This window comes from Cetorhinus maximus, unplaced genomic scaffold (genome assembly GCF_964194155.1).
Source record: "Cetorhinus maximus unplaced genomic scaffold, sCetMax3.hap1.1 HAP1_SCAFFOLD_1717, whole genome shotgun sequence".
Taxonomy (NCBI): Eukaryota; Metazoa; Chordata; class Chondrichthyes; order Lamniformes; family Cetorhinidae; genus Cetorhinus; species Cetorhinus maximus.
Genome location: NW_027597657.1, coordinates 1 through 15,000, shown reverse-complemented (window position 1 = coordinate 15,000; position 15,000 = coordinate 1). Strand labels below are relative to the sequence as shown.

The following is a 15,000-nucleotide window of genomic DNA, read 5'->3' as shown; positions in this document are numbered from 1 at the left end:
ATATCTAACTCCTTCTTGAAAACATACAATGTTTTGGCCTCAATTACTTTCTGTGGTAACGAATTCCACAGGCTCACCACTCTCTGGGTGAAGACATTTCTCCTCATCTCAGTCCTAAATGGTCCATCCCGTATCCTCAGACTGTGACCCCTGGTTCTGGACTCCCCCCACCATCGGGAACATCCTTCCTGCATCTACCCTGTCCAGTCCTGTTAGAATTTTATAGGTTTCTATGAGATCCCCCCTCATTCTTCTGAACTCCAGCGAATATAATCCTAATCGACTCAATCTCTCCTCATATGTCAGTCCCGCCATCCCAGGAATCAGTCTGGTAAACCTTCGCTGCACTCCCTCTACAGCAAGAACATCCCTCCTCAGATAAGGAGACCAAAACTGCTCACAATATTCCATGTGTGGTCTCACCAAGGCCCTGTACAATTGCAGAAAGACATCCCTGTTCCTGTACTCGAATCCTCTCGCTATGAAGGCCAACATCCCATTTGCCTTCTTTACCGCCTGCTGCACCTGCATGCTTACCTTCAGCGACTGGTGTACGAGGACACCCAGGTCTCGTTGCACATTTCCCTCTCTCAATTTATAGCCATTCAGGTAATAATCTGCCTTCCTGTTTTTTCAACCAAAGTGGATAACCTCACATTGATCCACATTATACTGCATCTGCCATGCATTTGCCCACTCACTCAGCTTGTCCAAATCACACTGAAGCATCTCTGCATCCTCCTCACAGCTCACCCTCCCACCCAGCTTTGGGTCATCTGCAAATTTGGAGATATTACATTTAGCTCCCTCACCTAAATCATTAATATATATTGTGAATAGCTGGGGTCCCAGCGCCGATCATTAACTGAATTCTGTGAGTGGGACTTCAACTCACTGCTGGAGGTGTCAGCTGTGGCTCAGTTCATAGCACCCTCACCTTTGAATCAGAGGGTTGTGGGTTCATGTCCCACTCCTGGAAACAAAGAACTGTGATTGTACTCGAAAGAGTGCAATCTGTGACTGTTGATAACTCGAAAGAGTTTTAACCCACTGCTACATCCATGACCTTCCTTCCATCAAAATGTCCGAAGCGGGGATGTTCCCTGATATTGCGCAATGTTCAGCACCATTCGCAGGCTGGATGTGGAGAGGATATTTCCTCTTGTGGGAGAATCAGGAACCAGGGGTCTCTGCTTCAATATAAGGGGTCCCCAGTCAAGTCGGCGATGAGGAGAATATTTTTTTTCTCTCAGGGGGTTGTGAGTCTCCGGAACTCTCTTCCTGCAAAGGATTGGGAAGCTGAGCCTTTGGATATTTTGCAGCTGGAGTTGGAGAGATTCTTGGTGAGCAAGGGTGGGGTGATAGGTTATCGGGGGGGGAGAGGGAGGTGGGATGCAGATTTCAGGTTACGATCAGATCAGCCACGGTCTTATTAAATGGCGGAACAGGCTTGAGGGGCCGAGTGGCCTCCTCCTGCTTCTTTTCCATATGTTGGTATTCCCACCTAGCCTAGTATGGCTGCATTATGGTCAGTCTCTTCGCCTGGGTAATTGATGTAGATTGCAAAATAGACAGCGCTGACCCGCCTTGCCCTTCACTACTTAAATATAATATTGGGCTGGACATTGAAGAACCATAGAACCATAGAGAACTACAGCACAGAAAAACAGGCCATTCGGCCCTTCTAGCCTGTGCCGAAATATTATTCCGCTAGTCCCATTGACCTGCGCCCAGTCCATAACCCTCCAGACCTCTCCCATCCATGTCTCTATCCAATTTATCCTTAAAACTTAAGAGTGAGCCCACATTTACCACATCAGATGGTAGCTCGTTCCACACTCCCACCACTCTCTGAGTGAAGAAGTTCCCCCTAATGTTCCCCCTAAACCTTTCCCCTTTCACCCTAAAGCCATGTCCTCTCGTGTTTATCTCTCCTAATCTAAGTGGAAAGAACCTACTCGCGTTGACTCTGTCTATACCCCTCACCATTTTGTAAACTTGTATCAAATCTCCCCCTCATCCTTCTACGCTCCAAGGAATAAAGTCCGAACCTGTTTAATCTTTCCCTGTAACTCAACTCCTGAAGACCCGGCAACATCCTAGTAAATCTTCTCCGCACTCTCTCGATCTTACTGATATCCTTGAGGGAATTCCGCCGCTCTTGTTTGGGTAGCGGCATGGTGCTTTATTCTTAACCTCTAGCTGAGAGGCCTGAGCCAAGATCCAAAGAAAAAAGCTCCACCGGCAATGTTGCACTCCCTCAGTAATGGCCGCACCCACCCCTCCATCCCCACCCCGGGTGTCAGTCCCAGGCTGGTGATGCGGAGGACATTGGGTTCCCATTGGGGCCAGATTGGCAACGCTGAGCTTTGGTGAGGGGAAGTAGCTCAAGATCACGCCCTCTCCCTGCCCCTTTTCAGGGAGAGAGTTCCAGGAACTCACGACCCCTCCGAAAGAGAGAGAGAGAGAGAAACCTCCTCATCTGTTTTAAATGGGGGGACCCCTTAATTTTTAAGCAGCGACTCCTCGTTCTAGACTCTCCCAGAAGAGGAAACGTCCTCTCCACACCCACCCGGTCAAGACCCCTTCAGGATCTTTAAATGTTTCAATGAAGCCACCTCTTACCGTCCTCCCAGTTACTGTGTCAGCTGTGGCTCAGTCCATAGCACCCTCGCCTTTGAATCAGAAAGGTTGTGGGTTCAGGTCCTGCTCCCGGAAACCAAGAACTGTGATTGTACTCGAAAGAGTTACATGCGATCTGTCGGTAACTCGAAAGAGTTACTGTTCATTTCCATTTGATGGCATCACTAACTTCCTTAACCACCGATGGTGCAAGGTTCTTGCAACACTGTTCTTTCTTGGTGAAATATATCCCCGCCCTGCCTCAACCTTTCTGTTTAACTCTCTAAAACTCCACATCTCGCTATTTAGTTTAAAGCCCTCTCGCCTGCCCTGGTTATAGGACTCGTCAGATCACTGGGCCCAGCACGGTTGATGTGAAAGCCAGTTAGTGATGCTATCGAATTGAAATGAACAGTAACTGGGAGATCAGTAAGAGGGTGACTTAACTGAAACATGTCGGATCCTGAGGGGTCCTGACAGGGTGGGTGTGGAGAGGGTGCTTCCTCTTGCGGGAGAATCTCTTCTCGAGTAGGAACTCCAAGCGGATACAAGCTGAGCCTGTCCAGCCTGGTCCTGGTATCCGTCCGGTGAACCTTCCCGGAACTGCTAGCCTTTTCTCTAACTGCTTCCGTCCGCCGTGTTATTCCCCCACCAGGGGTCAGACCCACCATCCTGCTGGAGCCCAACTACAGTGTATTCCTCAAAGGAGAGTCGGTTAATGTTACCTGCACCATCTGGGAACGCAACACCAGCCGGGGGATTGATTTTTACCTGGACGGCTCCTTTCTGACCCATCGTGACATCGGGCCCGGGAGAAACTCCGCCAGTGTGCGAGTGGCCAACTTGACCTCCAAGGGCGCTGGGAGGTACAGCTGCAAATACGGGAACCAGCTGGCCGGGGAGTACGCGAATTCTTCCCTCGATGCCTCGGTGCACATCGCCGTGACAGGTGAGCAGGGGAGACGTTTTACAAGCACTGCTCGGGTACCGATGCGCGCTCACCTGAAGGGGACGCGTGGCGTGGGTGGGGGTGATAGATACGGAAGGGGAAGATGGACGGTGGGGCGACTGAATGTGACTCAGGCTGAGACAAATCGAGGGAGAATGGCGAAGAGAGAGTGAGAGAAACCAAAAAAAAGAGGGAGGGAGAGAGACAGAGGGAGACAGACAGAGACAGGGAGGGAGAGAGAGAGAGAGGCAGAAAGGGAGATGCAGAGAGAAGGGGAGAGACAGAAGGAATGAGAGAGAAGGGGCGACAGAGAGACAGAGGGGTAGGCAGAGGGAGAGAAAGAGACAGAGAGGGGGAGAGGCAGAGAAAGAGAGAGAGAGAAAGATCGAGAGATGGACAGGTAGACAGACAGAAGGAGAGAGAGACTGAGAGAGAGAGAGGCAGAGAGTGGGAGGCAGAGAGAGAGAGAGAGAGAGTGACAGAGACAGACAGACAGAGAGACAGAGAGAGAGATAGAGAGAGAGATAGACAGGTAGACAGACAGAAGGAGAGAGAGACTGAGAGAGAGAGAGAGAGGCAGAGAGTGGGAGGCAGAGAGAGAGAGAGAGTGACAGAGACAGACAGAGAGACAGAGAGAGAGAGGGAGATAGAGAGAGAGACAGAGGGGGAGAGAGAGAGGCAGAGACAGAGAGAGACAGGTAGAGAGAGACAGAGGGGGAGAGACAGAGTGGGACAGGGTGAGGGAGACAGGGTGAGGGAGACAGAGAGATAGAGAGACAGAGAAAGAGAGAGAAAGATCGAGAGATAGACAGGCAGAACGACAGAAGGAGAAAGAGACCGAGAGAGAGAGAGAGAGAGAGAGAGGGAGAGAGACAGAGAGATAGGCAGAGAGTGGGAGGCAGAGAGAGAGAGAGAGAGTGACAGACAGACAGAGGGAGAGAGAGCGACAGATAGAGAGAGACAGAGGGGGAGAGAGAGGCAGAGACAGAGAGAGACAGATAGAGAGAGACAGAGGGGGAGAGAGAGGCAGAGACAGAGAGAGAGACAGAGAGGGAGAGACAGAGGGGGAGAGAGAGAGGCAGAGACAGAGAGACAGAGAGAGACAGAGAGAGAGTGACAGAGGGGGAGAGAGAGGCAGAGACAGAGAGAGAGACAGAGAGAGACAGAGAGAGAGTGACAGAGAGGGAGAGAGAGGCAGAGACAGAGAGAGAGACAGAGAGAGAGTGACAGAGGGGGAGGGAGAGGCAGAGACAGAGAGAGAGACAGAGAGAGAGACAGAGGGGGAGAGAGAGGCAGAGACAGAGAGAGACAGATAGAGAGAGACAGAGGGGGAGAGAGAAGCAGAGACAGAGAGATCGACAGAGAGAGACAGAGGGGGAGAGAGAGGCAGAGACAGAGAGATCGACAGAGAGAGACAGAGGGGGAGAGAGAGGCAGAGACAGAGAGAGACAGATAGAGATAGACAGAGGGGGAGAGAGAAGCAGAGACAGAGAGAGAGTCAGAGAGAGAGAGACAGAGGGGGAGAGAGAGGCAGAGACAGAGAGAGACAGATAGAGAGCGACAGAGGGGGAGAGAGAGGCAGAGACAGAGAGAGACAGATAGAGAGAGACAGAGGGGGAGAGAGAGAGGCAGAGACAGAGAGAGACAGATAGAGAGAGACAGAGGGGGAGAGAGAGAGGCAGAGACAGAGAGAGACAGATAGAGAGAGACAGAGGGGGAGAGAGAGGCAGAGACAGAGAGAGACAGATAGAGAGCGACAGAGGGGGAGAGAGAGAGGCAGAGACAGAGAGAGACAGATAGAGAGCGACAGAGGTGGAGAGAGAGAGGCAGAGACAGACAGGGTGGGACAAGGTGAGAGAGAGAGAGACAGCTGTAGATAGATAGAGAAAGAGGAAGTGTGTGCGTGTGTGAGAGAGAGAGAGTGAGAGTGAGTGTGAGAGAGACAGGTAAAGAGGGAGAGAGAGAGAGAGAGTGCGAGACAGAAACAGAGAAAGCAAAAAGAGAGAGACTGAGAGGTAGACAGTGAGAGACAAAGAGAGAGAGAGAGAGAGAGGGGGACAGAAACAGAGAGAGAGAGCAAAAAGGAAGAAAGAGAAAAGGAAAGGAAGAAAGGAAGATGGAGAAAAAGGAAGGGAAAAAGTAATAAAGAAAGAAGGAACGAAGGAAACAAATAATAAAGGAAGTAAGAATGAAATAAAGAAAGGAAAAGAACGCAGGGAGGAAAGCTGGGAAAGAGGAAAATAAAAACAAAGGAGAGGTGGTGGGTTATCTTAAAAAAAGAAACACTCTGAATCTCAGAGCCTCACAAGCTGAGGTTACGTCCCACTCAGTAAGTTTCCTGTCCGCAATGCAGGCGGGAGGCAGCACCTCAGCGCACAGTAAGATCCCACAAAGCGTAAGGTGGTCAGCAAACCCGGGCCGCCTGCTTTGCTGCCGCCGGGCATCGGGTCCCACGGCTGCGCAGGTCAGCACCTTGCGGAGGCCCCTAACAGTGTCGGCGAACCGTCATACTGCATTGCTCCGAGGGCTTGCCCAGTTTTCACCAATCGGTGTTGGCCCTGGGCACGGGAAGGGTAACAGAAGGAGGGAGCTAAAGGAAAGAGCGGGAGAGCAGAGAAATAGAGAGAGAGAGAGAGCTCGAATTCGTACCGCACGTGTTGGGAACTCCCCGGGGAAGTTGAGAGGCAAGTGCGTAATTTGGAGGAGATGGGAATATCCACCTAAACAGCCTCGATTGGCTCGAGCGCGGATGGGATCAATCCCGTTTCGCGTCGTGGGAGTTTGAAAATTGCTCCATGCGCAGTTTCTGCGCTGAGTAGTGGGAAGTAGGGAGGTCATGTTGGAGTTGTATAGAGCCTCGGTGAGGCCACAGCTGGAGTACTGTGTGCAGTTCTGGTCGCCACATTATAGGAAGGATGTGATTGCGCTGGAGGGGGTGCAGAGGAGATTCACCAGGATGTTGCCTGGGATGAAACATTGAAGTGATGAAGAGAGGTTGGATAGACTTGGGTTGTTTTCGTTGGAGCAGAGAAGACTGAGGGGCGACCTGATCGAGGTATACAAGATTATGAGGGGCATGGACAGGGTGGATAGGGAGCAGCTGTTCCCCTCAGTTGAAGGGTCAGTCACAAAGGGGCATAAGTTCAAGGTGAGGGGCAGGAGGTTTAGGGGGTGGGGTGTGAGGAAAAACATTTTGACCCAGAGGGTGTTGAGGGTCTGGAATGCGCTGCCTGGGAGGGTGGTGGAGGTGGGTTAGCCTCACATCCTTTAAAAAGTACCTGGATGAGCACTTGGCATCGTCATAACATTCAAGGTTATGGGGCCAAGTGCTGGTCAATGGGATTAGGTAGGTAGGTCAGGTGTTTCTCACGTGTCGGTGCAGACTCGATGGGCCGAAGGGCCTCTTCTGCACTCTGTGTGATTCTGCGGAGTGCAGCAGGTTTGGGAAGATATAAGCCTTTCTTAAACATACAGATACACTCCCTATCATCCACACACACACACACGCACACACACACACACGATCTCTCACACACACACTGTCACGTTTACACGTACTCTCATACACTCATACTCTCATACACTCTCTCACATATACACTCAGACACACACGTACACACACACACTCTCTCTCACACACAGACACAAACTCTCTCTCACACACACACACATACACACACACACACTCTCTCTCTCACACACAGACACAAACTCTCTCTCTCACACACACATACACACACACACTCTCTCTCTCACACACAGACACAAACTCTCTCTCTCACACACTTTCATTCACTTCCTCTCATCCGCACTCACACGTTGACACACAGACGCTCAAACACGTACACACTCGCATACACACACACACAGTCTCATACACACACGCACACACACACACACGCACACACACTCACTCTCTCATACACACAAACACACATTGGCAGACACAGACAAACACACACGTCCTCGCACACACACACTTTCATGCACACTTACCCATTGACACACACCAACATTCAAACACACACACACACTCTCACACAGTCCCTCTCTCTCACACACGCACTCTCATAAACATGCACACGCACACACTCACAGGCCCCCACACACAGACACTAATACGCACAACTCACACACACACGCAAATGCATTCAGTCTCATGCAAATACACACACTCACGCATTCACACACAAACTCAAATGCTGCAGTCCATGCGGTGTAGGTACACCCACAGTGCTGTTAGGGAGGGAGTTCCAGGATTTTGTCCCTGTGGTGTAGGTACACCCACAGTGCTGTTAGGGAGGGAGTTCCAGGATTTTGTCCCTGTGGTGTAGGTACACCCACAGTGCTGTTAGGGAGGGAGTTCCAGGATTTTGTCCCTGTGGTGTAGGTACACCCACAGTGCTGTTAGGGAGGGAGTTCCAGGATTTTGTCCCTGTGTTGTAGGTACACCCACAGCACTGTTAGGAAGGGAGTTCTATGATTTTGACCCAGCGACAGTGAAGGAACGGCCGATATATTTCCAAGTCAGGATGTTGAGTGACTTGGAGGGGAACTTCCAGGTGGTGGTGTTCCCATGTGTCTGCTGCCCTTGTCCTTCTAGATGGTAGTGGTCGTGGGTTTGGAAGGTGCTGTCGAAGGAGCCTTGGTGAGTTATTGCAGTGCATCTTGTAGATGGTACACACACTGCTGCTACTGTGCGTCGGTGGTGGAGGGAGTGAATGTTTGTGGATGGGGTGCCGATCAAGCGGGGCTGCTTTGTCCCGGACGGTGTCGAGCTTCTCGAGTGTGGTGGGAGCTGCACTCATCCAGGCAAAGTGGGGAGTATCCCATCACACTCCTGACTCGTGCCTTGTAGATGGTGGACAGGCTTTGGGGGAGTCAGGAGGGTGAGTGACTCTCCGCAGGATTCCCAGCCTCTGACCTGCTCGAGTAGCCGCTGCCTTTATCTGCCGCACGGTTATTGATTCTTCTGCATGTTCATCCAAACAGATCCCCTGCAGACTCCCAATATAGCCTTATTCACCGTCAGAGGGATGAATCTCATCAACTGCACGGTCCAGAACAACACAGGGAACGGCACAATGTACTTATTGGAGTTGGATGCCAGCGGGTCTAGGCAAGTTCAACACGCGGAAGTGTTGAATTTCACCTCGACGTTTCCGTTGAATAACAGCGATGGCAACATTTCTGGCCGCTACGTCTGTTTATACGAGGTGCAAGTCAAGGGTAGATCGTTCAACTCCACCTACACTGAGTCTGTCCTAGTCGCTGTTCCAGGTGAGTGAGATTCAACTTTCCATCAACGCTCTTGGTAAACTAAGGCACCAGGCATTCTTCATGTTCTTGTGGTTAGCAGTAGTTGACCAAATGTCAAGCCAGATAACATTGACTTTTCCTCATTCACTGAGGGGGTGTGGGCGTCGCTGGCTGGGCCCAGCTTTTATTGCCCGTCCCTAATCGCCCCTTCAGGTGGTGGATGAGCCGCCTTCTTGACCTGCAGCTGTCCCTGTGGTTTAGGGTACGCCCACAGTGCTGCTAGGGAGGGAGTTCCAGGATTTTGTCCCCTGTGGTGTAGGTACACCCACAGCGCTGTTAGGGAGGGAGTTCCAGGATTTTGTCCCCTGTGGTGTAGGTACATCCACAGTGCTGTTAGGGAGGGAGTTCCAGGATTTTGTCCCCTGTGGTGTAGGTACATCCACAGTGCTGTTAGGGAGGGAGTTCCAGGATTTTGTCCCCTGTGGTGTAGGTACACCCACAGTGCTGTTAGGGAGGGAGTACCAGGATTTTGTCCATTTGGTGTCGGTACACCCACAGCGCTGTTAGGGAGGGAGTTCCAGGATTTTGTACGTGTGGTGTAGGTACACCCACAGCGCTGTTAGGGAGGGAGTTCCAGGATTTTGTCCCTGTGGTGTAAGTACACCCACAGCGCTGTTAGAGAGGGAGTTCCAGGATTTTGTCCCCTGTGGTGTAGGTACACCCACAGCGCTGTTAGGGAGGGAGTTCCAGGATTTTGACCCAGCGACAGTGAAGGAACGGCCGATATATTTCCAAGTCAGGATGGTGAGTGGCTTGGAGGGGAACTTCCAGGTTGTGGTGTTCCCATGTGTCTGCTGCCCTTTTCCTTCTAGATGGTAGTGTTCGTGGGTTTGGAAGGTGCTGTCTAAGGAGCCTTGGTGAGTTCCTGCAGTGCATCTTGTAGATGGTACACACACTGCTGCCACTGTGCGTCGGTGGTGGAGGGAGTGGATGTTTGTGGATGGGGTGCCGATCAAGCGGGGCTGCTTTGTCCTGGACGGTGTCGAGCTTCTTGAGTGTTGTGGGAGCTGCACTCATCCAGGCAAGTGGGGAATGTCCCGTGGTGGAATTTGAGAATGTTTGTGGACGGGTTTACTGAGACAGGGAGAGTCAATTCTCTGGAGGGTTTGGAAACAAGGTTGAGAAGCGATGGACAAAATCAAATTTTTTTAAAAAGCAGACACATGAAAATATACAATTTTCTGAGCAAAATTGAACTGTCAAAAGAGTAAATTGTCAAGATTTTTAAAAAGTGAACAGAGTGGGTGAGAGTGTGTGTGGTGGGGTGAGTGTGAATGAGAACACTTGAGACTGGGAGTGAGGCAGACATAAAGGGTGTCCCTTCCCTCTCACTCTCCCTACACACAGGCACTGACACACACACAACACACACACACAGACACACACACACACACACATAACCATCTCAGGCACACACTCTCCCTTTCACACATATAAACCCACCCCTATCACAGACACACTCAATCCTCACACACACACACGCTCACCCATCACTCACACACACGCTCACCCATCACTCACACACACACTCACCCCCATCACACCCTACGCAAACATACACATACACACACTCCTAGACACACACACAGACAAACACACACACATACTCATCCCTCACACACACACAGTCACCCCCTGTCCCACCCTATGTAAACACACACATACACACGCTTCTCTCACACACACACACTCTCCTCAGTATCTCTCTCTCTCCCCCTCACACACAGACTCACACGCCTCTCTCTCTCTCTCTCACACATTTACATCCCTCACACACACGCACTCAAACTACCCTTACACACACACTCTCTCACACACACATTCACCCCTCACTCACACACACACACACATGCGCACGCACACACACACACATGCACATACATAAACACACACCCCTCACATGCATGCACGTGCACACACACACACATTCATCACTGAGTCACACACTCACTCACCCCTCACTGACACACATACACGCACACCCCTCTCATTCACAAACACACACACTCAACCCTCACAAACAGACACACACACACACTCAACCCTCACACACTCATGCCTCACATGCATGCATGTGCACACACACACTCACATGCCCTCTCTCTCTCTCCCTCACACACACACACACATCCCTCACACTTACACACACAATCACCCCTCCCTCTCTCTCTCTCACACACACACACTTCCCTCATATATACGCACACACACACACACACACACACACTCCCCCCCACACACACACACTCACCCCGACACACACTGCCCTCTCGATTAGGCACTCTAGAGTCTAGTTGTTTCGTACGGTAGCCGCGAAGAACCTATAATGGGGGAGATGGTTAGCAAGTGCAATGGCCAATTTTGCTTGGATGTGCACTGCTTAAGGTGCTGACAAGGTGAGCACTAAGTGTATCACACACTCCGAGTACCCCCGTGCTGTCGTTGAAGGGAACTGAGGTCGACCAATGAGATGAACAAGAGGAGTGTGCAGATGGAGAATGACCATCACACCATCTCAGCACATTAACTGATAAAGCTTCTAACGTCTTCCACCTCCTATACACAACTGATCGCAGCAATGGCGGCCGAGGGACCTTATGCAAGAGACAGATGCATGGATGCAATTGTGTTCAATGTGTTTGGCGTCAAATAAACAATGAAACTGATACAGTCAAAAATGACCCACGTTGTTTTCTTTCTCTCTCAATGTCATTGTAGCCTCTCCGAATGTGAAGAAAATCGTTGGCTGGTTCTTAGCTACGCTGATACTCCTCATGATTCTGGTCCTTTCCGTGTATTACTTCAGAAAGCCGAAGACTTGCAAGACCAAACGTGGTAAGATGGATACTTTCTGTCCATGTCTTTATTACTTCCCCTACTTTGCATCGCATATGTTGCGACGAGAGGACCAAGTTCACTCTTAGGGTGTGATCCCCACTGTAGGTCAGTGGCTGGTCATCCTGCAAGGAGCTCAACGCCATTCGGAGCAAAGAATCCCGCTTGACTGGCTCCCCATCCACAAACATTCACTCCCTCCACCACCGACGGACAGTGGCAGCAGTGTGTGTACCATCGACAAGATGCGCTGCCTTGTCCCTTCCAGTGGAATTATACTTCTCGCATTGAAACAAATGCATTTCAGACCCCCCCCCGCCCCCAGTCCCACACAGTGACAACGCAGGTGGGTAAGGTAGTCAGGAAGGCATATGGCATGCTTGCCTTCATCGGCAGGGGTATTGAGTATAAAAGCTGGGAAGTCATGCTGCAGCTGTGTAGGACTTTGGTTAGGCCACACTTGGAATATTGCGTGCAATTCTGGACGCCACATTACCAGAAGGATGTGGAGGCGTTGGAGAGGGTGCAGAGGATGTTGACCAGGATGCTGCCTGGTCTGGAGGTTATTAACCATGAGGAGAGGTTGGAGAAACTCGGATTGTTCTCACTAGAGCGACGGAGATTGAGGGGCGACTTGATAGAAGTTTACAAAATGATGAGTGGCATGGACAGAGTAGATAGTCAGAAGCTTTTTTCCCAGGGTGGAAGAGTCAATTACTAGGGGAACATAGATTTAAGGGGAGAGGAGAAAACTATAGAGGGGATGTGAGGGACAAGTTTTTTACGCAGAGGGTAGTGAGTGTCTGGAATTCGCTGCCAGAGGAGGTGGTGGAAGCAGGTACGATAGTGGTGTTTAAGAGGCAGCTTGACAAATACATGAATAGGATGGGAATAGAGGGATACGGACCCCGGAAATGCAAAATGTTTTAGTTTGACGGGCAATATGATGGGCGCAGGCTTGGAGGGCCGAAGGGCCTGTTCCTGTGCTGTACTTTTCTTTGTTCTTTGTTCACTGCAGTGACTCACCAAGGCCCCTTCGACAGCACCTCCTAGGGGAGCTGGTGTACTGTGGTGGTGGCACTAGTAACGCAGAGACCCAGGGCAACGCTCTGGGGACATCGGATCAAATCCCGTCACAGACGCTGGTTGAATTTTAGTTCGGTTAACAAATCAGGAAGATAAAGCTTGGCATGAAACTGTCGTCGATTGCCGGGAAATCCCACCTGGTTCATCGATGTCCTTTAGGGAAGGAAGTCTGGCGTCTTTGCCTACATGTGACTCCAGACACACAGGGATGTGGTTGACTCTTAACTGCCCTCTGAAGCGCCCTAGCAAGGTTGGGCAATTAGAGACTGGCAACATTTTCTGGCCATGCCAACAATGTCTACATCCCACGAAAGTTCCAAAAAAAAAATACACCCGTCAACTCTACCGCCTAGAAGGGCATGGGCAGCAGACACATGGGGAACACCACCACCTGGAAGTTCCCCTCCGCGTCACTCACCATCCTGACTTGAAAATATACCGGCCGTTCCTTCACTGTCGGCTGGGTCAAAACCCTGGATGGTCAACGATGGTTACATCCACCTAAAATGAGTTTTTGAAAAATGTTTTTATTTCATGTTATGTTTTAATCAAACTGGCTATAATTCTTTGTACGTTGTGTTTGAAGACTAGGCCTTTATTCACTGGAGCTTAGAAGAATGAGAGGAGATCTCATTGAAACATATAACATTCTGACAGGGCTAGACAGACTGGATGCAGGGATGATATTTCCTCTTGAGTGGGTTGGGAGGGGGTGTGTATTCTAGAAGGAGGGGTTACAAACTCAGGATATTGGGGTAGACCATTTAGGACTGAGATGAGGAGAAACCTCTTCACTCAGAGGGTAGTGAACCTGTGCCATTCTCCACCACAGGAGGCTGTGGAGGCCAAGATGCTGAATATATTTAAGAAGGAAATAGATAGATTTCTGGACTCCGAAGGTGTCAAGGGGTGTGGGGAGAGAGCGGAACGATGACGTTGAGATAGGGGATGAGCCATGATCTTATTGAAGGGCGGAGCAGACTCAAAGGGCCGAATGACCCACTCCTGCCTTCCATTTCCTATGTTTCTAAACAACTCTGTCTACAACTCTATTAACACGATCTTTCTCCCGCCCACAGAATACAGGATTTACGTGCGAGAAAGACTTCTCGACGACGTGACACATATCGAAGCTATCGATGATGATACTCCTTTTTAAATGGACACTATTTTTACATACTGTATTTGGATGACCCGTGAAGATATTGGGGGCTGGTGGGAGGTGGGGGGGTGGGGGGAAGGGTTGGGGGTAGAATTTGTTCTGTGCGGCAGAGCAGTATCCCTCTGGCCTTCAGTTATACTCGCTGCCCAGATGTAGATTTAGAGGTCGGCAATTGGAATGGCCATTGGCCGCTCGTGTAACAAGCGCCCGCTGCAACTTGGGATCCTCTCACGATCAGGCCCAAGGTTAATGTTTTTACCCCCAGTCTGTTGGACGCGAAGACTGAAAAAGCCAAACTTTGATCCCGGTCAACGCAAGAAAAATGTCTGACAAAAGAACATGGTATTGCAAAATTAGCATAACCAACCGAAATTAGCCTAGCTGCTTCTATGACTAGCGGGACTGGCGCTGGTTAAAGACATCTGGCGGCAGAATTTTATTTGGGCGCAGCTGACGAATCACATCTGCGGCCCATCCGAAGTTCCAAACTGCTGGCTTCATTGGGAATAAACACGTCGATTGCACCCACTCTGTGTCTCCGCCCAAGTGTCATTTTGCAACCAACGGCCTGATACCAAATTTGTCCCGTGCAAAACGTGACAGCTCAACACAGATTTGTAGTGCACATCTGTAGAAATATTACTCCGTGCAACGCGGGTTTCAATGTCCAAATGTTTGCTCTAACGTCTAAATAGTTATCGGTGAGGCTCTTCTACTCTCCGAGGTGAAAATAACTAATAAGACCATAAGACACAGGAGCAGAAATTAGGCCATTCGGCCCATCGAGTCTGCTCCGCCATTCAATCATGGCTGTTCCTCCAGTTTGCGTTGAGCTTCACTGGAACAATGCAGCAAGCCAAGGACGGACACGTGGGCATGAGGGCAGGGTGGGAGTGTTGAAATGGCCAGCGACAGGGAGATCTGGGTCATGCTAGCGGACAGACCGAAGGTGTTCAGCAAAGCGGGTCACCCAGCCTGCGTTTGGTCTCTCCAATGTAGAGGAGGCCGCATTGGGAGCTGTGGATGC

At 50.5% G+C, this 15,000-nt stretch overlaps 1 protein-coding gene across 1 annotated transcript in view; it reads left to right on the top strand.

The window, feature by feature from the left end:
* Nucleotides 1-13,985, top strand: part of LOC144676589 (antigen WC1.1-like) — a 52,168-nt gene extending 38,183 nt beyond the window's left edge. The window contains exons 8-11 of the mRNA XM_078536973.1: nucleotides 3,278-3,571; nucleotides 8,564-8,851; nucleotides 11,609-11,725; nucleotides 13,891-13,985. Coding sequence (XP_078393099.1) covers nucleotides 3,278-3,571; nucleotides 8,564-8,851; nucleotides 11,609-11,725; nucleotides 13,891-13,970 — 779 coding nt within the window. The 3' untranslated portion in view covers nucleotides 13,971-13,985. The remainder of the gene's footprint in view (nucleotides 1-3,277; nucleotides 3,572-8,563; nucleotides 8,852-11,608; nucleotides 11,726-13,890) is intronic.
* Nucleotides 13,986-15,000: the final 1,015 nt, after the last annotated feature.